Below are 24,125 nucleotides of genomic sequence, written 5' to 3'. Positions count from 1 at the left end.
ATTTTGTGGTTGTCCAAATTTGGTCGTTAGATTTTTCGTTTTACTTTCAGAAATTTTTCATATTGAATTACAGAATAGTTTATTGCTAAACTTAAAGATTATACGTATATTTATATATTATACATTATTGATATATTGACTTATAAACTTTCGAATTATTGTAACTTTAACTATAAAATTTGTTTCAATTTTTGATCCAGGTTGGCTGCAATGTAAAAAAAAAACTTTTGATATAAGTTTTTCTAACTTAATTTTTTTCGCAGGGCGACACGTGTGCGTTCAGACATGAACCGTCAGCCTTGGGATGTGAGACAGTCTGTTCCTACTGGCAGCAGGGTAATTGTCTCAACGAGCATTGCAATTTCCGGCATATGGAGCTGAAGGTAAAAATGATTCCAAATTTTTAAACTTTTGAAAGATAAAGTCTCTCTATAGCCACTTTTTAAGAATAAAAATGTCACTTTTTTCAGTAAACTACAACGAAAAATCACAAAAATTTCCGAGTTTTATTTAATTATTTTGGAAATACTTTGAGTTCAGCCTGAATTATTTGATATTCCTATGAATTCCACTAAATTCAATGGATTTATATATATATATATATATATTTTTAATTTACCTTGAAGACTTTTAAATTTACCTGGAATTCATTTGGATTTTATCAGATTTATATTCACTAATTCTATTCATCCACAATTATTATCTGAATTCAATTGAAATTTTGTAGATTAAAAAATTTTGTTGATTTAACTTGAATTATTTTTAATTTATCTTTATTTCTCATGAATTGTTTATTTATAATTTTAATATAACTATATATAATTATGTTATAATTATAATCATTTATTTCTCATAATTATTTGGTCGAAAAATTTATAACTTATTGTTTAGAATTCTTATTTTGGGTTTGGAAATTAAATTGAAATGTTCTTTTAATTCAAAAATATAACTAATTATTTAAAAAAAATTTAATTCATCTCTTGTAGAATAAATTTTTTTTAAATAAAAATTCAACTGTTTGTTTGAAAATTCAACACTTTTTTGAAAGTTTGTCTTTTTGATTTTAAAATTCATCTGGTTTAGCAGAAATTACATCTTTCTTGAATAAAAATGCAACTGTTTTGTTGAAATTTCAACAATTTTGTTGAAAAGTTATACTTCCTGTTCGAAAATTCTGCTGGTTTGTTGAAAATTCAACTATTTGGTAGAAAATTTTCGTTTTTAAATTTAATTTTTTTGGTGTCAAAAAGTCAACTGAAATCGTTTCTGGATGAAAATTTAACTATTTTTTTGTTGAATTTTTGTTGTTTAAATTAAAAATGCAACCATTTGGATAAAAAAAAAACTTGCATCGTAGAAAATTTACTTTTTGTTAGAAATTTATATTTTGGCGTTGAAAAATTAATTTAAATATTTTCTAAATGAAAGTTCTACTTAAAAACAATTCGGTTTTTAATAAAAATTTCACTGTTTTATTAGAAGTATCATCTTTATTGGATAAAATGCAACTATTTGGTAGAGAATTCAGCTATTTTGTTAAAAATTTATCCTTTTTGGTTGAAAAAATTCGTTTTTCTGGATGGAAAATACCATTTTTTCCTAGAAACTTATTTTTTGTTAAAAAATTCATATTTTGATCTTGAGAAGTAAACTGGAACCTTTTTTGAATGAAAATGCTGAATTTTTTGTTGTTTAAATAAAAAATTCATCTGTTTTAAGAGAAATTTCATCTTTTTAGACAAAAATGCAACTGTTTCGTTGAAAATTTAAATATTTGATTGAAGTCATACTTTTCAGTTGAAAATTCTATTGTTTTGTTGAAAACAGAACTTTTTCGTAGAAAATTGACCTTTTTGTTAAAAATTTATTTATATTCTTGGATAAAAATACAACTATTTGGTAGAAAATTCAGTTATTTTGTTAAAAATTTATCCTTTTTGGTTCAAAAAATTCCTTTTTCTGGATGGAAAATACCATTTTTTCGTGGAAACTTATTTTTTATTAAAAAATTCATATTTTGATTTTGAGCAGCCAACTGGAATCTTTTTTGATGGAAATTCAACTATTTGGTATAGAATTCATCTATTTTGTTAAAAATTTATCCTTTTTGATTGAAAAAAGTTTGTTTTTTAATTGGAAAATTCCATTTTTTTCGTAGAAACTAAGGTTGTGCAAAAACCTCGAAACTATATATAATATATAGTTTATATATTATGAAACAAAAAAACTTGCCCCATCTTTTGAAAATTTTTTAAATGTTGAAAAGCATATAACTTTGTTAATTTCTGTCGAAATTAAAAATGTCACAAGGATAATTTGCAAGTACTTTTTTTCGCTCCTTTTTAAATTTGGTCTCATCAAAAAATTTAAAATGCTCTAAATTTTTAAATTTTGGCTGGAAATATCTACATAACGAATCTAACCTTTATTTTGGGAAACGGAAAGATGTGTTGAAAACCAGAGATCGGAAATTTGGACAATTATATTACACTCTCATGAATGAGAATTTAAAAAACCTAGGACTGCATCAAGGAAAGAGGTTTATATTTTGGATTTTTCTAAAATTTGGTTGCCATTTAGGATAAAAAATCTTGAATTCTCGATTTTTATTTCAAAATCGCTTTTAGCAAGAAAGAATTCTTGTTAATTTCAAAAGTTTCGAGAACCTAAAACTTTCGAGCAACTCGAAAGTAGGTAAGTAATTTAATAGTAACTCGTAAATTTTATTTTTATTCAAATTAGTAAATATACATTAACATTTAATATTTTAGATTAATATTAAATATTAATAAAATTAATATTATCGATTTACTTGTAAATTCAACTGGTTGGTTGTAAATTTTGATATAGAATTCATCTTAATTAAAATTAGTACATAATTTGACAAAAGTGTAGATACAATTTTAATTATTTTTTGGTTAAAAATTGTATTATTTGGTTGACAATTTCATTAACTGAAAAAATTTTTTGACCTCTTATTGCAACTATTTTGTTGAAAATTCGTCTTTTTGGTTAGGAAATTTATCTTTTCAATTATAAATTTCATATTTAAAAAAAAATGCAACTGTTTGGTTACATAAATATTTTTTCTTTTTTTCATGAAAAATCTTATTTGTTTGACAAATCATCTCTTTTGTCAGAAATTGTTATCTGTTTTTGTTACAAGTCGAACTGTTTGAGTAAAAATTCTTTTGTTTTTTAAATAAACAAATTTTTTAATGCATTTAATTGTTTTTAATTTATAACTAAAACAATTTTTGTTGAAATATTAAAGATTGTATTTTTTCATTAGAATTCATTTTTTTGGTAGATAATTAGTATTTTTTTATTTTAAAATTCAACAATTTGTTAGAAAATTGAAGTATTATGTTAACCAAAAAATGTGAATCCGGATCAAAAAATATAATAGTTGATATTTTAATAAAAAAATATTTTTATTATAAATTGAAAGCTGTTGAATTAATTAAAAAATAAACGAATTTTGAATAAAACTGTTAAATCATCAACCTAAACAGATTAATTTTCACAGTTGCATTTTTGCTCACAGAAGGATGAAATTCATAATTAAAAAGATAAATTTTGGAAACAAAAAGACGAATTTTCAACAAAATAGTTCAAATGTTAATTTAAAAAAATATTTTTCAGTCAAGAGAGAAAAAAAAATTCAACCGAACTTTTGAATTCTCAGTTTAAAAAGACGAGTTTTCTTCAAAGCTAAATTTTTAATTCGAAAATATAAATTCTCAACAGAAAAGTTAATTTACTTAATTTATTTAAAAAAGTAAATAGATAATATTAATATCATTAATATTTATAATATTCAATATTAAATTTGAATGCATATTTACTCATTTTTATTAAAAATTAATTTTATGAGTTACTATTAAATTCAGCTTCCTGTAAACTTAATTTTGTCCGGATTTGAAAAAAAGTAATTAAAATTCATGGAAAAATTTCTAATGATTTTTTTGTAAGGAATTTCAAGGGAAAATCGAAAAAAGGTCACAAAACATTTTAAATTATTTCCTTAACTGTTTAAAAAGTGTGAAAGATTATAATGCAAAATTTTGCAATTTTGCCATATTATATAATTTTAGAAAAAATCTGAGTAAGTTTAAGAGATATTCATGAGTTTTGAAACGATTCTAAAAAAATTTTATATTCGTATGGAAATTTAAAATAATTTTTCATTTTGAAAAATGAACTTTAAGATAAAATTGAAATATGCTTTAAAACATAACAAACGATTTCCTAAAATTTCTATAACATTTTAGAAGATTTTAAAGCAAAATGTTTCAATTTGGTAAGATTGAAAAATAAAAACGAACAAAAATTGGGTAAATTCAAGAAATATTTAGTAGAATTTAAAATAATTTCGAAACTTTTCAAGAGAATAAATAAATTTTCGTAAAATTGCTGGGAAAATTTAGAAGATTGAAAGATTTTTTTAAATTTTAATTTATATCAATTTAGAAATGTATATTTGAAAATTTTGAGAAAAATTCGTGTCAGTTGAAAACATTTTCAGGAATTTAACACGTTTTAAATAGATTAGATATATTTGAAAACTCTGAAACATTTTCGAAATCTTATTAAATATTTCTTGATTTCTTGCAACTTCTAAAAATTCTAAAAAATCTTTTAAAAGGACTCGATTTTTTCATAATATTTTGTAAAATTCTATATTATAAAAAATTGTCTTTAAAATCTTCTAGATTATTTTCTGAGACGTCTGAAATATATATTTTTATTTATTTTCTCAAGAATCTTGTGTACATTTTATTGATATAAATTGAAAAAGAAACTGATGATACTTATTATCTTGTTATCAATGTTGAGAATTTATTTTCATAATGTATTTATTATAACATTTCGAAAAATATATTTCGATTAATTTTAGTGTTTCCAAAGATAAAAAATATTCCCTAATATTTCTTTTAAAATATTTTAGCTGCCCTGCAACATATTTTTAATTAAAAAAAAAAAACACATTTAAAAGAGTTCGTTACTTCATTGTAATAGAAAAAAAGTAATAAAAAAATGTAATTAATTAAATTCAAATTTAAAAACATTAATTCTTCATCACTATATTTAAACTATTTTCAACTTAAAAATAACTTCATAATTATATATTCTTAATTTAAGGATTTCATTAAATTAAAAATATTGTTTGAGTCTCAAATATTTAATTTTTAACCCATTCAATTTGAAATTTTTAATTAAAAAAAAGAGATTAATTATTGAATATTTAGCAATATTTGAATTTTTATTTAAGACAAGTAAATTGTAACCAAATATTTAAAACTAAAGAATCTTTAGCTGAATTGTTTGACATAGAAAACCTGGAATCGTTCAAATTTAGAAGAGCCTTTAAACTTTGAACGCTACAATTTTAATTTTTGTATTTGAAAAATGCTTAATTTGTAAGTGAAATTTTTAAATTTTGATTTATAATTTACAAATAAACATCTTTAGAAAAAATTTGAGTAATTTTAAGAGATATTTAGGAGTTTTAAAAAGATAAAAAATTATCATGCAAATTTTAGAAAGTTTTCTTAAAATCTTCGGGAATCTTTTTTGACAATTTTGTTTAAATCTTTGAAAATCTTTTTAAATATTATCTTAAAATAATTTTTCAAAATGAAACGTTATTTTTAATTTTCCTAGGAATCTTAAAATGTTTTTATTCTTTTGAAGCCTTTCACAATTGTTGAAAATAATCTAATTTTTTTGTTTAAAATCTGAGAAAATCTACATTTTGTTTTATATCAGGCTATCTGAAAATTGTAGAAAAAATTAAATTCAATTTGACAGATATTTAGAAGTTCTAAACAAATTTCCAAAATTATTTTTAATTTAAAACAACTTCCAGATTTCTCAAGATTTTGAAATAAAATTTTTTGAAGCTTTCTAAGCATGTTTAAATTATTTAAAAATAAAATAATTGAATTTCTAATTTAAGAAGTGTTGAGTTAAAAAAATTTCAATTTTTCAATATTTGATGTTTTTAGCTTAAAATTCCTAAAACTTATATAATTTTGAAAATTTATTTATTTCGTCGATTAAAACGACCATCCTGAAGTAGTATACTTCATTTTAATGAATATATTTATTGATATAATTTTGAATGAACGTTATTTTAACCTAACAATTTGCACGATTTTTATTTTCAAATTATTCAATTTTTTATATCAAAATTGAAAACTCTTTAATTTTAAAAATGTATAAATAAAAATTCTTAAGTTTTGAGCATTTAGCAAGTCGAAAATATTCAAATTTTGGCCCATTCAATTTGAAATTTTTCAATAAAAAAAGATTAATTATTGAATATTAAGCAATATTTGAACTTTTATTAAAGACAAGTAAATTTAAGACAATTTTAATTGTTCTATTTGAAAAATACTTACTTTATGAGTGAAATTTTTAAATTTTGATGTATAATTTACAAATAAACATCTGTAGAAAAAATGTGAGTAATTTTAAGAGATATTTACGAGTTTTAAAAAGATTAAAAATTATCATGAAAATTTTTAGAAAGTTTATTCAAAATCTTCTAGAATCTTTTTTGAAGATTTTATTTAAATCGTTGAAAAACTTTTTAAATACTCTCTTAAAATAATTTTTAAAAATGAAAAATTATTTTAAGTTTCCTATGAATCTTAAGAAAATGTACATTTTGTTTTATTTCAGGCTATCATTTCAAGTTTTACATTAAGTTTGAATCTTTTTAAAACTTCTACATATTTTTTTAAATTACTCAAATTTCGCCTACAAATAGTAATTGTTCAATTGTTACTTAAACATACTAATTGTAAAGAATTGTTCTAAAATTTTTAGGTTTTTCTGAAAATTGTAGGGAAAAAAAATCAATTAATTTTGACAGATATTTAGAAGTTCTGAAAAAATTTACAAAATAATTTTAAATTTAAAACAACTTCTAGATTTCTCAAGATTTTGAAATAAAATTTTGAAGCTTTCCAAAGATGTTTAAACTATTTAAAAAGAAAATAATTCTATTTTTAATTTTAGCTTAAAATTCCTAAAACTTATATAATTTTGAAAATTTATTTATTTCGTCGATTAAAACGACCATCCTGAAGTAGTATACTTCATTTTAACGAATATATTTATTGATATAATTTTGAATGAACGTTATTTTAACCTAACAATTTGCACTTTTTTTATTTTCAAATTATTCAATTTTTTATATCAAAATTAAAAACTCTTTAATTTTAAAGATGTATAAATAAAAATTCTTAAGTTTTGAGCATTTAGCAAGTTAAAAGTCAAGCTTTTAATCCTAAATCTTCTAAACTGAAGAAATTTCTTTTTTAAAGTATCAAAATTACAAAATTTTGTACTCCAAAATATCAAGATTAATAATAATTCAATTTTAACGATTTAGAATTCAAATTACTAAAGTTTTGAAGAGTTACAACTGAAAACTCTTCAAATTTAATGAAATATAAATAAAAATTCTTGAATTTGATTGATTTTGAAGATCAAAATTTAAGTTTTCAATGCTACATCTCCCAAATGGAAGAAATCTTACAGCATAAAAATTACAGAATTTTTAAATGTAAAACTGAAAATTAGCATAATTTATATTATCGAATGTATTTATTGATATAATTTTGAATAATTGTTATTTTATCTCTAGAAATGTGCTTCGATTTTCACGATTTTTATTTTTTAAATATTTAATTTTAAAGGTTTGCAATAGAATATTCTTTTATTTTAAAGATGTGCAAAAAATTGTAAGTTTTGATTATTTCAGAAGGAAAAACTGAAGTGTTCAATTCCAAATGTTCCAAATTGAAGAAATTTTTATTTTAAAGCATCAAATGACAAGATTTTTTTATTTTTAAACTGAATTAAATATAAATAAAAATTCTTAAATTTGAATAATTTTTAAGATAAAAATTTAAGTTTTCGATACTTCATCTCCTAATTGGAAGAAATCTCGAACTTACAGCATAAAAATTACATTATTTAAATATTTTAATTTGATGTAAATTTAAATGTAAAATTTTTTTATGTAAAATTGGCATAATTTATATTATTGAATGTATTTTTGAATACAATTTTGAATGATTTTTATTTTAACTCTAAAAATTGTCTTAAATTTTCACAATTTTTAACTCGACAAACAATTAGCTTCAATTTTCACGTTTTTTAATTTTAAAGGATTAAAATAGAGTACACTTTCATTTTAAAGATGTACACAAAAATTTGAAGTTTTGATTACTTGAGAAGTCAAAACTGAAGTGTTCAATTCTCAATGTTCAAAATTCGAGAAATTTCTATTTTAAAGCATCAAATTACAGAATTTTTTATTTTAAAACTTAAAATTTATATAAATTTTTTTACAAATTATCATGAAATAAAATTATTCCATTTTAACAATTTACAATTCAAAGTATTCAAATAATTTTTAAGATCAAAATTTAAGTTTGCAATGCTACATTACCCAAGTTTAAGGAATTTCGATTTCAAATATTAACAATTACAGAAATTTAAAATGTAAAACTTAAAATTGGCATAATTTATATTATTGAATATATTTATTGATATTATTTTGAATTATTATTTTAACTTCGAAATTTGCTTCAATTTTTACGATTTGAATTTTTATGTTCATTAATTTTAAAGATTTACAATGGAAAATTCTTTAGTTTTAAAGATATCTAAACAAAAAAATTTGGTTTATTTATTTTTAATGGCAAATTATTCAAGATTAAAAATTATTCAATTTTAACGATTTAGAAATCAAAGTACTAAATTTTTGAAGAATTACAATTGAACTCTTTAATTTCGAATGAAAAATAAATAATAATCATTATTATTTTAACATAAAATTTGATTTAATTTTCACGATTTTTAATTTTAAAGATGCATAAATAAAAATTCGTTAATTTTACGATTTTAAATCAAGTCAAGTTTTCAATTATAAATCTTGAAAATTAAAGAAATTTCTAATGTAAAGCATCAAAATAACAGAATTTTAAAACTTAAAATTTGCATAATTTTTAATTGCTATTTTTTTCAGAATAAAAATTATTTAATTTTAACAATTTAGAATTCACAGTACTAAATTTTTTACTTGAAAACTCTTGAATTTGAGTGAAATATAGTTGAATGAGTTTGAAGCTCAAAATTCAATTTTTCAATATTATATTTCCCAGTTTAACGAAATTTCTAATTCCAAGCGTAGAGATCACAGAAATTTTAAATTTAAAACTTAAAATTGGTACAATTTATATTATTTAATATAATTTTGAATCATTGTTATTTTAACTTAAAAATTGGATTCAATTTTCACGATTTATGGTTTTAACTTCTTTAATTTTAAAGATTAACAATAGAAAACTCTTTAATTTTAAAGATTAAAAAATCAAATGTCCAATTCTAAATCTTCCAAATTGAAGAAAATTAGAATGTTAAGCATCAAAATTACAGAATTTCTAATGTTAAAACTTAAAATTTCCATAATTTTTAATTGCTTTTTTTTTAATATTAAAAATTATTTAATTTTAGCAATTTACAATTTAAAGTACTAAATTTTGTCTTGAAAACACTTTTAATTTGGATGAAATATAGATAAAAATTGTTAAATTTGAATAATTTTTAAGATGAAAATTTAAGTTTTCGATGCTACCTCTCCAAATTGGAAGAAATTTCGAACTTACAGCATAAAAATTACATAATTTTAACATTTTAATTTGATGCAAATTTAAATGTTAAATTTTTTAATGTAAAATTGGCGTAATTTATATAATTGAATGTAGTGTTTAATACAATTTTTAATGATTGTTATTTTAACTCTAAAAATTGTCTTAAATTTTCACAATTTTTAACTCAACAATTAGTTTCAATATTCACCATTTTTAATTTTAGTAACTTCAATTTTATCCGCGTAAATTATTGAGTATTTGAATACAAAAATTTGTAATTAAAAACTTTTAAATTTCAATTTAAAAGTTCAAAATTTAACAGTTCCACTTTGAGTGATCTTATTTGCAGCTCAGTTTTGATTACCTCAAGTTGAAAATTTTTTAGCTTTAGTGTTCCATTTTTTAATTTTCATTCACCATGAAATATTTTTGCGAACCGGGGAAAAAACGGGAATTTATTTCGTCAATTAAAACGGCCACCCTGTATGTGGAAAGTTTTTAAATACAAAAAAATGGCGAATTTGGCGGTTTTTGAGGAGTATTTTTTATTATTTTTTTTTTGCTAAATTTATAACTTGTCATATAAAAATAAAATAGTGGTAATCTATTTAAAATAAGTTAAAAATACTACACAATTTCTAATTTTATGATTTATGTTGGAAAATAAAAGATACTAAACGATATTTATTATTGATGAATTTATTTTAACAAAAATGATTTATTTAACATTATTTATTTATTTGATATTTATTATTGTCCCAGTATTGGACATACTTTTTACGCTGTCCCAGTAATGGTCGGTTAACCCTATTATCAACATTAATTTGATTAAAAAGAATTTCGTCTCCTGTTTTGAGAGTATTTTGAAATATTAAGTCTGCAACAAAGATAATTTTAAATTGCAGAAAAATCGTAAATCCATCGCCTGCTACTGGGAAACTCAGCCCAGTGGATGCATGAAGCCTCACTGCCCGTTCCTTCACAGGAATGAGCGTCCTGGAATTGAGAGCAGCACTCCCATCAACCAGGGAAAGACTCCCGAAACCATTTCGGCCAAGCCCACTAACCAGGAATGGTCCAACCGTCAAGGTATTCAAATCTAAACATTTTTTTTTTCAGGGTGTCTACTTGGAAACCCTGAAAATGTCAGGGAATAGTTTTTTTTTTTTTTTTTTTTTTAATTTATTGCAATTTTTCGAGTGCGTGTTTATTTTTTGATTTTAATTGCAATATAAAATTAAATAATAATGATTCTCTATTTGTTTTAATTTTTTTAGCTTTCTCTTACTGTATTTAACTATTTGGTTAAAAATTTGTGTTGAAGAAATTTTGAAAATTTAATTAGTTGGTTGAAAGTTTAACTCTTTTGTAAAAAAAAATTAATTTTTTTTTTGCTGTAGATGTACCATTTTAATCGAAAATTCATCTCTTTGGTTGAAAAATTAACTGATTTTTTGAAAATGTCTTTTTTCTTCGACTGACACTTTTTTTATTATTATAGATAATTTGAATTTTTTTCTTTTTAACTGAAAATGCAATTATTTCAGTTGAATATTCGGTCATTTTAGTTAAAAATTCATCCTTTTGTTGAGCATTAATTTTCTTAACTAAAAATTTATTTATTAAATTTTTAGTTGATAACGGATCTTTTTACTTCCAAGTTTAAATATATGGTTAAAAATTACTATATGTCGTTAAAAATTTATGTATTTGGTTGAAATTTTTTCGTTTTTAGTTAAAAAATTCAATTATTTTGTTGAAAAAATCGTCTTTCTTGGCAGTGAATTATTTGTAAATTTAAATTATTATTCTTTTATTTTTTATTTTGCTTCAAATTATTATTATTTAAATCATTTGGTTATTTCTAAATTTATGTTTTTGGTTGAAATTTTAACAAACCCAGTTATATATTCCATCATTTTAGTTTTAAAATTCTTCTTTTTGGTTTAAAATTTAAATCTAAATTGTTTTTTTTTTTTTTGAAAATTAATTTTTTTAACTGAAAGCTAAAAAATTCCATTGTTCGTTAAAAATGAATCTTTTTTCGTTTTAAGTTTATTGCTTGGTTGAAAATTTTATTTTTTAGTTAAAAATTCAATTGTTTTGTTGAAAAAGTCGTCTTTTTTGGCAGGAAACTAATTTTCTTTTTTGAAAATTTATTTATTTATTTTTTGAAAATTTAAGTATTCCAATCAAATATTCATAATTTGATTTGTAAATTTGTGTTTTTGGTTGAAAATTTAACTAATCCAGTTATTTATTCCATAATTTTAGTTTGAATTAAAAAAATTTTTTCATATAAAATGCATCTAAACCTGAATTGTTTTTTTTTGTGTTAAAAATTAATTTTTTTCCATTGTTGGTTAAAAACGGTTCTTTTTTTAGTTTTAATTACAATTATTTGGTTGAATTTTTTATTCTATAGTTAAAAATTCAACTATTTCAATAGGAATTAAATTATTTTGTTGAAAAAATTGTCTTTTTTGGCAGTAAATTAATCTTTTTTGAAAATTCATCTAAATCTAATTTTTTTTTTAATTAATTTTTTTAAACTGAAAACTTAACACTTTCATTGTTGGTCAAAACGGTTTTTTCAGTTTTAAATTCAATGACTTGGTTGAAAATTTTATTTTTCAGTTAAAAATTCAATTGTTTTGTTGAAAAAATCGTCCCTTTTGGCAAGAAATTAATTTTCTTTTTTGAAAATTTATTTATTTATTTTTTTATTGAAAATTTAAGTATTCCAATCAAATATTCATAATTTGATTTGTAAATTTGTGTTTTTGGTTGAAAATTTAACTAATCCAGTTATATATTCCATAATTTTAGTTTGAATTTTAAAAAAATTTTGATATTTAAAATGCATCTAAACCTGAATTGTTTTTTTTTTGTGTCAAAAATTAATTTTTTTCCATTGTTGGTTAAAAATGGTTCTTTTTTTAGTTTTAATTACAATTATTTGGTTGAATTTTTTATTCTATAGTTAAAAATTCAACTATTTCAATAGAAATTAAATTATTTTGTTGAAAAAATTGTCTTTTTTGGCAGTAAACTAATCTTTTTTGAAAATTCATCTAAATCTAATTTTTTTTTAATTAATTTTTTTAAACTGAAAACTTAACACTTTCATTGTTGGTCAAAACGGTTTTTTTCAGTTTTAAATTCAATGACTTGGTTGAAAATTTTATTTTTTAGTTAAAAATTCAATTGTTTTGTTGAAAAAATCGTCCCTTTTGGCAAGAAATTAATTTTCTTTTTTGAAAATTTATTTATTTTTTTTTTTATTGAAAATTTAAGTATTCCAATCAAATATTCATAATTTGATTTGTAAATTTGTGTTTTTGGTTAAAAATTTAACTAATCCAGTTATATATTCCATCATTTTAGTTTAAAATTTCTTCTTTTTGGTTTAAAATTCATCTAAATTTTATTTTTTTGTTTGTTGAAAATTAATTTTTTAACTGAAAACTTAAACATTCCATTATTGGTTAAAAACGGATCTTTTTTCGTTTTAAATTTAATTACTAGGTTGAAAATATTATTTTTTGGTTAAAAATTCAACTATATCATTAAAAATTCAATTATTTTGTAGAAATAAGCGTCTTTTCGGCAGTAAATTAATCTTTTTTGAAATTTTATCTTTTTCGTTGAAAATGCAACTATTCCAATAAAATATTCATAATTTTATATATTCCATAATTTTAGTTTGAATTTTTAAAAAATTAGTTAAAAATTCAACTATTTTGATAGAAATTTAATTATTTTGTTGAAAAAATTGTCTTTTTTGGCAATAAATTAATCTTTTTTGAAAATTCATCAAAATCTAAATTGTTTTTTTTTTTTAAATTAATTTATTTAAACTGAAAACTTAACATTTCCATTGTTGGTTAAGATGGATCTTTTTCAGTTTTAAATTCAATTACTTGGTTGAAAATTTTATTTTTCTTGTGTAAAATTAATTATTTTAATAAAAAATGTAACTATTCTATTTTTTGTTGAAAGCTGATCTTTTTTAGTTCAAAATTAAACTATTTGGTGGGAAAGTGTACTTTTTTGGTAGAAAATTAATCTTTTTGTTTAAAAATTTATATTTATTAGATGAAACTTCAAATTTTTGCTGGAGAACTCTTCAGCTTTATTAAAAATTCTTTTTTAGTTGAAAATTCGACATTTCGGTTCACATTTCTTGAATTTTGTTAAAAATTCGCCTTTTTGGTAGTAAATTAATCTTTTTGTTTAAAAAATTATCTTTTTTGTTGAAAATTCAACTTCTTGATTGATAATTCTTAAATTTTATTTAAAATTAGTATTTTTTGTTAGTATATTAATCTTTTTATTTAACAATTCATCTTTTTTAGTTGAAAAATTCAACTTTTTGGTTGAGAATTCTTGAACTTTCTTAATAATTCGTTTTTTCGGTAAAAAATTCATCTTTATGTTTAAAAATTCATATTTTTCGGTACAAATTTCACAACTAGGTTTTAAATTTGATATTTCTTACAAATTTTTGTAAACAATTTTTTTCTTATTTCTTGCTTAAAAAATCAACTCTTTGTTTGAGAATTCATGAATTTGGTTAAAAATTCGATTTCTCGGTAAAAAATTCATGTTTATATTAAAAAATGCATCTTTTTCATTAAAAATTTAACAACTAGGTTATAAAGTTGAACAATTTCTTTAAAATGATATATATTTTTTATTTTTTCTTAAATATTCAACTTTTTACTTGTAAATTCGTCGTTATTGCTAGCAAATCAATCTTTTTATTTAGATAATAATATTTTTTAATTGAAAATTTTACTTTTTCTTTTAAAAAAATCACTTTTTACCGAGAACAATGATTTTTGAATAAAATTCAAGAATTCTCAACCAAAAAGTTGAATTTTGAACTTAAAAGGAATGAATTTATAAACAAAAAGATTAATTTACTAATTATTTTGTTTAAAAATTCATCTCTTTTAGTAGAATATTTAATTACTTGATTGAGCAATTCTTGAATTACACTGAAACCTTTCTTTTGTTAGTAAATTAATCTTTTTTGTTTAAAAATTCATCTTTTTCAGTTTATAATTTAACTTTGAATTTCGGTAAAAAGTGAATTATCTCGGTAAAAAATTAATGTTTTTGTTTAAAAATTCATCTACTTAATTACATTTTTAACAAGACGATTTTAAAGTTGAACTCTTTTCTTAAAAATTAGAACTTTTTTTTTCTTTTGCTTTCTTTCTTAAAAAATAACTTTGTGGCTGAAAATTCTTGAGTTTTGCTAAAAATTCATGTTTTTGGTAAAAAATAATCTTCTTGGTTAAAAATTTAACAATTAGCTTTTAAACTTAAACTACTTTCTTAAAAATTACAATTATTTGTTTCTTTCTTAAAAAAATTCAATTTTTTATTTGAGAATTCTAGAATTTTATAGAAATTTCTTTTTTTTTTTTGGTAGTCAATTTATCTAATTATTTAAAAATGCATCATTTTTAGTTGAAGATCAACTTTTTATTTGAAAATTCTTGAACTGTTTGAAAATTCATCTTTTTCGGTAAAAGTTTTAAAACTAGGTTTTTGAGTTGAACTACTTCTTAAAATTCATTTTTTAATTGACGATTTCAAATTTTAGTTAAAAATTCACCTTTGGTTGGAAATTTGAAGTCTTTTGTTGAAAATACCTTTTATTTTGTTTTAAAATTACTTTGGCAATTGAAAATTTAGCTATTCCATTTCTGGTCGAAAACGGTTCTTTTCTAAGCAAAAGTTCAACTTTTTAAAAAAATTGAACTATTTTGTTAAAAATGTATCTAGTTTTGTTGAAAATTCAATTTTTGAGTTGAGAGTTTTTGTATTTTATTGAGAATTTGTCTTTTTTGGTATAATATTATCTTTCTTCAATCAAAATTTCATATTTCTTATTTCACAATTCAATTGTTTTTTGTAGAAAATTCGTCATTTTTTCTTGAAAGCTTAATAATTTAGTTAAAAAATTTAACTATTTGGTAGAAAATTGTTGTTTTTTTTATGATTTAAAATAATTATTTTGTATTAAAAGTTTAACTTTTTCATTTTTGGTTAAAAATGTACCCTATTCAATTAAAAAGTTCAGTAATATCCGCATTGACTGTCAAATAAATTTCAATTAAGCGCATTTTAAGACTTACTTACACCACACGGTTATGAGGATAATATAGACATATTGGCAAGTTGGCTCGCAATAAAACACAAAATAAATCAGTTTAAACCCAAAATTGGTAACGTAGTTTATGGATAATTGTTTATAAATTAAAAAACATCTTTTAATATATTTTTTCAACACTTCCTAAATGAAATACATTAATTGAATCTTTAAAAGCTGAAAAAAAAATTATTTATCATAAATTCGCGAAACTGTATACATATTCTGCGTTCATTATTTAAAAAAATGCAAACCCTGGAATTTTTAGGGTAATTTTCTTTCAGGTTTTGAGTAGACACCCTGTTTTTGTAATATAATAATGACGAAACAAGCGCGATCAGATGTATTTGCCTCGATAAGACTAAATTGGGGATAATTGTGCTGTTTGGGTGTAGAAGATTCAAAGTTCGACGGTAGCAGCACCGAGTCGGATCAAGGCCGAGGCAGCAGCGAAGCCGGGAGTTTTATTGGCAGTCCAGTTGTAGACCCTCTGATTGTTAACTTCGAAGAAGGTATGAGGCTTTACTAGCCCCCCCGAACGCCTTTCAACCTACACTACCTCACGCCAGGCACTCTCTCCCTTCCGTCTAGCACCCTGCGAATCCCCGGCAGTCTCTCCATCCCCGGTCTTTCTCCAACCAGCCTCAACATCCCCGCCGCTCCCAGCGCCACCAACAACCACCTAAGCGTACCGCCACCACCAACACCACCCAATGTACAGAATTCGCAATCCTCATCCTGTTCCTCCTCCTCCTCCTCCTCCTGCCACCTCCTCCACCATCACCATCATCATCATCAGGCTCTCTCATTTCCTCATCATCGGCCACCCAATCCCAACTTGCACCATCACCATCATCACCATCACCATCCTCAATCGTCTTCTACTCACGGCCCATCACTCTCATCACTGCAAAATCCAGCACCAAGCTCTTCTCCGTTCCTCCAACGACCGAGTTCTCCGCTCCTTCAGCGACCGAGTTCACCGCTCCTCCAGCGACCGCCGTCAAGCTCACCAATTCACAGGCAACCAGCCAACTCGCAACCTCAGCCAGCCACCTCGAGGTTCACGTTTCCGTATCTCGGTTTTGCCTCCTATCCCCGATTTTAGAGCCACCGGAGAAAGCAAAAGCAAGCAGCGAACACAACTTTTGAGAATAGGGGCAACCTGCTGCTGCCGTTGCTGTTGCTAGCTGCTGCTGCTGATATTGTTGCCGCTGCTGCTGCTGCTGCTGCTGTCTGCGAAATTTGTATATTTTTCTGGCTAGAGGAGAACATTCGATATAATTAGATAGTTGAAATTTTCCGTTATTTTCATCCCCTTTTACCCAATTGACTCGTTTTCAAAATTCAAACCTGTCGAAACAACAACAAGAACAACAACAACAACAACAAAAAACAACGTCTTCTATCCCTTTTTTACATTTTCAATAGATTTACTGTTTGAATTTCCCGCGCCCCGAGTTGTACTTTCCACACTTGAACATAACCTCACTCTGAAGATATTTCTCGCGGGAAATTTAAATGTCGCCGATCTGTAGGAATGTCTTTGAATTTTGGAAATGAGTCGGCTTGTAAGCGAAGACTGAAAGAAGAGTCGAAAGCGACTATAAATTATTTAATTTGCGAAAATCCGGCTCTTAGATTCTTCAGGCTCATTTTTTCTTTCTTCGAGATTTAAAATGATCTAAGGTTTATCTATTATCTGGTTTATTGTTTTTGGCCCGGTGCCAATTTGTTTTCGTTCAGTTTTCAATTTGGTGAGAATTTTGCATTCTCAAATTTTGATTTAAAACATTGTTTCTTTTTATTTTGTTTTTTTTTTTTTTTAATTTTTTTTGTTTCTTCATTCACGGGATTGGAAATCCTCATTGTTTTCTAATCTCCCCGCAGAACGAGTCACGTTTCTTAAATTCTCTTTTCGTTTTGTTTTGTTATATTATAGGTTTCAAATTCAAGTCTTAGGTAATGAGAAACTCGTTTTGCGGCATTTGGAAAAAGTAAAAAATAAATAAATAAAAGTGCTCATCGTGTCCCAGCCTTGGTTTACACGTACCGACACAAATAATGCCTTCATATGTTTTGGCTTTTCACGCGACATCACAACGGCCTGGGATAATCGCGCATTGTCAGCTAAATGAAATTCCGATATGAGCACTTGAAATATAGAATATCCGAGAAAATTCATGAGTTGAATATAAATAATCGTAGGACTTAGTCGTAGTTCTAGGCAAAGGGTTTATTAACGAGATACCTAGGAAAATGATGTACGTTTCATATTTTTTTTCTCGCACCTGATCGTGATTAAAATCGAGTAAACACCAAAATTTAAGTTGAGAAAAAAAAAATTTGCGGTTTAACATTCAATTTCCGGATCCAGAGGAATCTTTTGGAATCTTGAAATTCAAGAAAACGATCAGAAGACCTTTAACTGATCTCAAAATCTTTTTTTTTTTTTTTTGTACTTTTGGATGAAAAACCGCAATTTTTGATTGCACGGCTCAAATGTTTGAATTTTCACATCGCCCTATTATCCAATTTTCAAAATATCAATTCTGAAAAATACCAATTATGGTATTAGATGTAGAAATTAATTTGGTGACTTTACTTTGATGTTTTGTAACTCTTGGTCTTGAATTTTTTTGCTACCGTTGGCGCGCTTATTTGAAATGATTAAATTTACAATAAAATTGTATTAAATAATACATTGAAAATTATGAAAACTAATTCTTTGATATTTATTCCTTAAAAATGAATAATCAATTTGTAATTTAAAGAAAATAATACCTTTTTGACCACAAATATGAATTTACAATCATTTTTAATATCTTGATTTACTTTACAATTATTTTTTGTTGTAGGCAATTATAAATGTACAATACGAGAATAACCTACAGGCGAAAAAAACCGAGTCACAATAAATCAAAGTAAAGGCACGGAATTAATTTTTATATTTAATATTTTGGGGCTTAGCGCAAAAATATTCACAAAAATGTCATCACATTCATCTCAGATTATCGCTTGAAATTTCGCCTTGCATGTTTACCAACAAAAAAAAACAAAAACAAAAAAGCTTCCAGGGTGGTCTTTAAAAGTGGGTTTAAAAACCTTGTGTGTTTTTTTCGCTTAACAAGTTCCTCCCTGCTTTTGTTTTGTTGGAAATCGCATGTGTTTTATTTTATTTTTTTGTCTTAAAAGGCACATTTTATTTTTAGGGATCACCCTTATGTGACTTTATCGTGCAGAGGCGAGTTTCGTAGCGTCAATTCGCAGGGTGAAAAATATAAGCTCCAGGAAAAAAAAAGATACTTTTGCTAATATTTTTCACTGTGCGGGAATCTCGAGGGTGAAGAGAAAATTCATGCAGATTAGTAGAAGGATTTTCGACTTTCGAAAACTTTGGTCTCGAGGAACCATGGCTTTTAAAACGCATTTGATATCCTGTTTTAAGACTCGAAGTCTTTAAATGAAACATAAGAGTGCCAGAGATATGTTTGTACACTTTATATTTATTGCTAGTTTGCAGTTAAATTTTTCCTGATGACCTCGATTAAAGCGAACAGGAAAAAAGCCAGAAAAAAAAGAAAAAATTATATCCTTCAGAAATATAAATATTATATTTAAACCAGCGAAAAATTCGTGGTTGAATCTGCGTGGTAATTTAAGCAGAAAATGAGAGGCGATTCTACGCATAATAGGAAATTAGCAATCTTTATAAACGAGGCGTACGGCATAATGATATATATTATATATTCTATATTCTACGTTTAAGTACTAACGATATATTTATCACTGGAAAGTAATTATCGTCGTTGCGAAAAGAGCGACCTCGTCAACACTTTGGACGCTTGAATTTTATCAAATTTCAAACCCAGTTCTTATCATTACAAGTATGCTAAATTCTAGAAACATCGCAGCCAAAGAGAATTTTGAAATTTGTAAAATTGGTGGCCAGATTTTGCGAGGCGTTTTTCTTTCTTTCTTTTTTTTTGTTTTCTTTCTTTTAGATTGCAGAAATATTCGTCATTCTACGAATAAAAACACGATTTTCTGTAAACTCACAAGAGTGAGTTCCGAGTGTGAGTGTTTTAAGAGCGAGAGTTAGAATGCAACAATATTTTTTATTGTTCCGCATTTGGGAATAATTGATAAGATTTTCGAAATAAGCGCTACGAGAAACAAAAAGTTTGGAATGTAAATAGATAAATTGAGAAGCCAAGAGGCAAGATAAAGAACGGGATTTGAAAAATGGAAGATTTTTTTTTTCTAGTGATTTCTCATAGCGCGTGTGACGAAGAGAATAGTTCCATTGATAATCATTGCGTAATCAATGTTCGTTAATTGATTAATTAAGAGAAGAGAAACTGGAATTTCGACTTCTCTTTAAGAGAAATGTTTCGCTTTGTTTCTGCGAATCAAGGAAAAAAAGGTTATATTAAACAAAAAAATGCTTGCGTTTCAAGAAATACGTTAAATATTTTTCTTTTTTTTTTTTTTACTTTGTGTTCGTGATTTTTGAATTTGTTTTCCGAATGGAGTTTTTGCCATTCCTTTTGCGTCCACGTATGAAGAGTATACAAGGATCATGTTTTTTTTGTGTGGCTCCTGCAGATGCTGGACATTCGGCATTTGCAAGATCCGAATTGAAAATTTTCGATTTGAAGTAGTAAAGCTGCACTGATGTGTGGGCACCTCGGCCGATAAAACACTTTTTGACAATTTACCGACGGTCGGTAAATTACCGACAGTCGTTAAGTGAGTTAATAAATGGTGGGTCGCTGTTTTACCGACTGAGGTGGTCCCGAATCGGTGCAGCTTCACTACTAGTTTGGGTCTGCAGGTGCCTTTGCAATTTTGTATATCGTGTTTTTCCCTGGAGCCACGGCTCACGAAGATTGTACAACTAACTGGTGGCAATTGTACTTTCGAAAGGAAATTTAAAATACAAATTGAAATTGAAAGTTGAATGAAACTTGTTGAATTACTGTTGCCACTGCGATAGTTTCACTTGCTGAATATCTGTTGTAAGTTATAAAGAGCGAGACAGGAAGAGAAAAGTTGAAGAAAAGGTTTAAAAAAAAAAAAAAAAAAAAAAAAAAAAATAGGCTGATGCGTATTATTATATGATCGATGTAAACGAATGGGAATTAATACTTTTCATTGAGACGATATTTGGATTTCAATAAACTTGGTAACTCGAAACAATAACATGATTAACTGACTGGCCAGAGTAGCGTCAAAATCTTCCAGTTTAGTTTTGGTTTTGTCATGTGGAATTCGGATTTGAAAGATTGGAATTTTTACGATACTAGGGCCACTTTTTCGTTTATTTTCAATGTTGTCTATACCTCTTCCTTTCTTCCATTGTGAAAATTGTGACAGATGCTGATTTCCAAGGAAAAGAAGATGAAGATGATGGGCATTTAAAAAAAAGAATGGCAAGAAAACCGTTTATTAAATTTAAATTAAGTTCTCTTTGTCTCAAGTCCTCTTTCCTTTCTTCCTTTGGTTTTGACTACTAGGAAGACAACGACTTTCCAAACTGGAGATGAACATCGTCAAGAGTCTAGAAGTAGATCTAAATCTTAAGCGATAAAGAAAGCCTTGAATTGAAAATGTCCAAGTCTGGTTCCATCGAGACCAAGAAGCGAAGTTAATCCGAGAAAGCGTAGTAAGAAACAAGAATCCGGAGGTTTGTCCCTAACAATGAACTCGGTAGGCGTGAGGTAGCCGGAACAAAAAACAAAAAAACAAAAAACCAAAAGAACTATGGTGAACATAATGAATAAATAATAATTGGATTTCAATTTTCTTCGGTGTTTTCAGAATCCGATAGTGAAGATGCTGCTTCGCCAGTTAAGCGGAGTCACAACTTGTCTTTTACAGCCGACGAGCAAGAAAGACTCAATGCAATTCAGACTGAGGTTGCTGCCTATTATGAGTACCAACCCGGCGACTACAAAGAACAACCTGCAGCTGGGAAGATGACGACAATTCCAACTGTTCGTCACCAGAGGAGCCGCGGTGGCGGCTCCAAGTACAATTATTGGAAGACCTCCTCGTCCGCGGATCAGGACTTTAAGGTCTTGACCTTGGAGGAAATCCGTAGGAGGAAACAGGCCGCAGAGACTTCCAAGAGTTTGGAAATGAATTTGGAAAGAAATCAGAATTCAGGAGAAGATAGTTTAAATGATGCAATAGAGACTCTAGAAGAATTAGCAATGGTGAATAGATCAATGAAGAGTGAGAGTAAGAGATGCATCAGCGAAGTGGAGAATGAGGAAGAAGGAGCAGCGAAGATTCAGAAAGTTGATAAAGTCGAAGGTATTAAAATTCCTCCGATAAAATTACGAAGGATTTACAAATCAGGCGGCTTTGAGCTGGAGAGGAGAAGTACGCCAGAAGTCTTCAAAAATGTTCTTGCAGTTGAGGAAAGTGAGATTTTAAAAGATATTGACGCCTTGTTGTCACCCAATGCCCATTGAACAAAGCTTTGTATTCTCATGTCTCAAATCTGTGATTTATATAAGAGGAACAGTTTCTTTTTTATTAGTTTTTTTTATCAAGTATTTACTTGACTATACTCTATTCCCCGAGAGAATAAATTGCAGGTGGACCGACTTACGTTGACTTTGCGCCGATATGGAAGACTTTCTTGAAGAAAGTTGATTTGAAAGTTCTGAATCTGCAGGTTTTTCTCTCGGGGAATAGAGCATAGTTTACTATACTCTATTCCTCGATGGAGAAACCAGGCGAACTAACTTGCGTCCACTTGGCGCAGCTATGGAAGCCTTTTTTTTTTAAGAAGCTTGACTCGCGCGCTTCTCGAACGTCATAAAAAATTGAGTGCCTGCTTCTATAGTGGTTATTTTCGTCCAGACAACTCCTTCGGGAGTTCTTTTTTCGAGGAATAGAGTATAGTTTTACTATACTCTATTCTTTCGGGGAATAGAGAATAGTTTTACTATACTCTTTTCTTTAACGGAATAAAGTATAGTTTTACTATACTCTATTATTTTGGGGAATGGAGTATAATTTACTATACTCTATTCTTTGAGGGAATAGAACAGAGTTTTACTTTACTCGTTTCTTTCGTGGAATAGGGTATAGTTTTATTGTCCACTATTCTTTCAAAGAATAGAGTATAATTTACTGTACTCTATTCTCCCGGAGAATAGAGGATAATTTATTATACTCTATTCTTTCGGGGATGGAGTACAATTTACTTTACGTGTTTCTTTCGTAGAATAGAGTATAGTTTTATTATTCTCTATTCTCTCGATGAATAGAGTATAATTTATTATACTATATTCTCTCGGGAAATAGAGTATAATTTACTTTCGTGGATTATTGTATAATTCGCTATACTCTATTCTTCCAGGGAATAGAGAATAGTTTTACTTTATTCTTTTCTCTCTAGGAATAGCGAATAGCTTCACTATACTCTGTTATTTTAGGAAATAGAGTATAATTTACTGCACTATTATTTTAGAGAATAGAGAATAGTTTTACTATAGTCTTTTTCTTTCATGGGATAGAGTATAGTTTTACTATACTCAATTTTGTTGGGGAATAGAGTGTAGTTTTACTATGCTCAATTTTGTTGGGGAATAAAGTATAATTGGCTATGACTTATTCTCGGAGAATAGAGTATAGTTTACTCTACTCTAATCATTAAATGAATAACCAACCGGGGAATAGAGTATATTGTTAGAACTAGAAATTGCAATTTCTATGGACTTGAATACTAAAAACCATTCCCAAGTGAATTACATTTTGTAAATTTGTAAATAGGAGGGATTAGTTTTTAATTCCTGAGATTAATTGAACCAAGCTTTTGGTTCAGCATCTGAAAGAAGTACAAAAAAAGTGTTTTGACGTATTCTGTTCTGTTCAGGAATTTAACAATTTTAAAAGGTTTTCCTACAAGAAGTTTCTTGTAATGAACATTTATCGAAACTTATTTGTCAGTTGTAATTTTTTCATAAAGTCCAACAAGCAAGTTTAAAAAAAATGGATTTTATTTTTATTTTCACTCAGTCCCAATATAGAATTAAGCTTGTAAATATTGTACATTTTGTAAATAGGATAAATCTTGCTTTCAGTTAAAAATAACAATCATTCTGAAATATTTTTCCAATTAATAAACGCACCTGATACATTGTGAATCGACATTATTATAGGAACAACCACTGTACAACATAATAATTCAAATAAATTACGATTGTTATATTTACGAGATGTAATTACTTTCATTTATTTAATCAGGTTATTTAATCATAATATTT

The 24,125-nt window shown here is 25.7% G+C and overlaps 1 protein-coding gene across 2 annotated transcripts in view; it reads left to right on the top strand.

The window, feature by feature from the left end:
* Positions 1 to 24,076, top strand: part of LOC117173460 (zinc finger CCCH domain-containing protein 11A-like) — a 32,940-nt gene extending 8,864 nt beyond the window's left edge. For both annotated transcript variants that reach the window (XM_033362046.1, XM_033362045.1), the window contains exons 3-6: positions 264 to 383; positions 10,580 to 10,763; positions 16,236 to 16,352; positions 21,664 to 24,076. In XM_033362046.1, the coding sequence (XP_033217937.1) occupies positions 264 to 383; positions 10,580 to 10,763; positions 16,236 to 16,352; positions 21,664 to 22,322 (1,080 nt within the window). In that variant the 3' untranslated portion in view covers positions 22,323 to 24,076. The remainder of the gene's footprint in view (positions 1 to 263; positions 384 to 10,579; positions 10,764 to 16,235; positions 16,353 to 21,663) is intronic.
* The last annotated feature ends 49 nt before the right edge of the window (positions 24,077 to 24,125 follow it).

This window comes from Belonocnema kinseyi, chromosome 5 (genome assembly GCF_010883055.1).
Source record: "Belonocnema kinseyi isolate 2016_QV_RU_SX_M_011 chromosome 5, B_treatae_v1, whole genome shotgun sequence".
Taxonomy (NCBI): domain Eukaryota; kingdom Metazoa; phylum Arthropoda; class Insecta; order Hymenoptera; family Cynipidae; genus Belonocnema; species Belonocnema kinseyi.
This window is presented reverse-complemented; position numbering and strand designations above follow the sequence as displayed.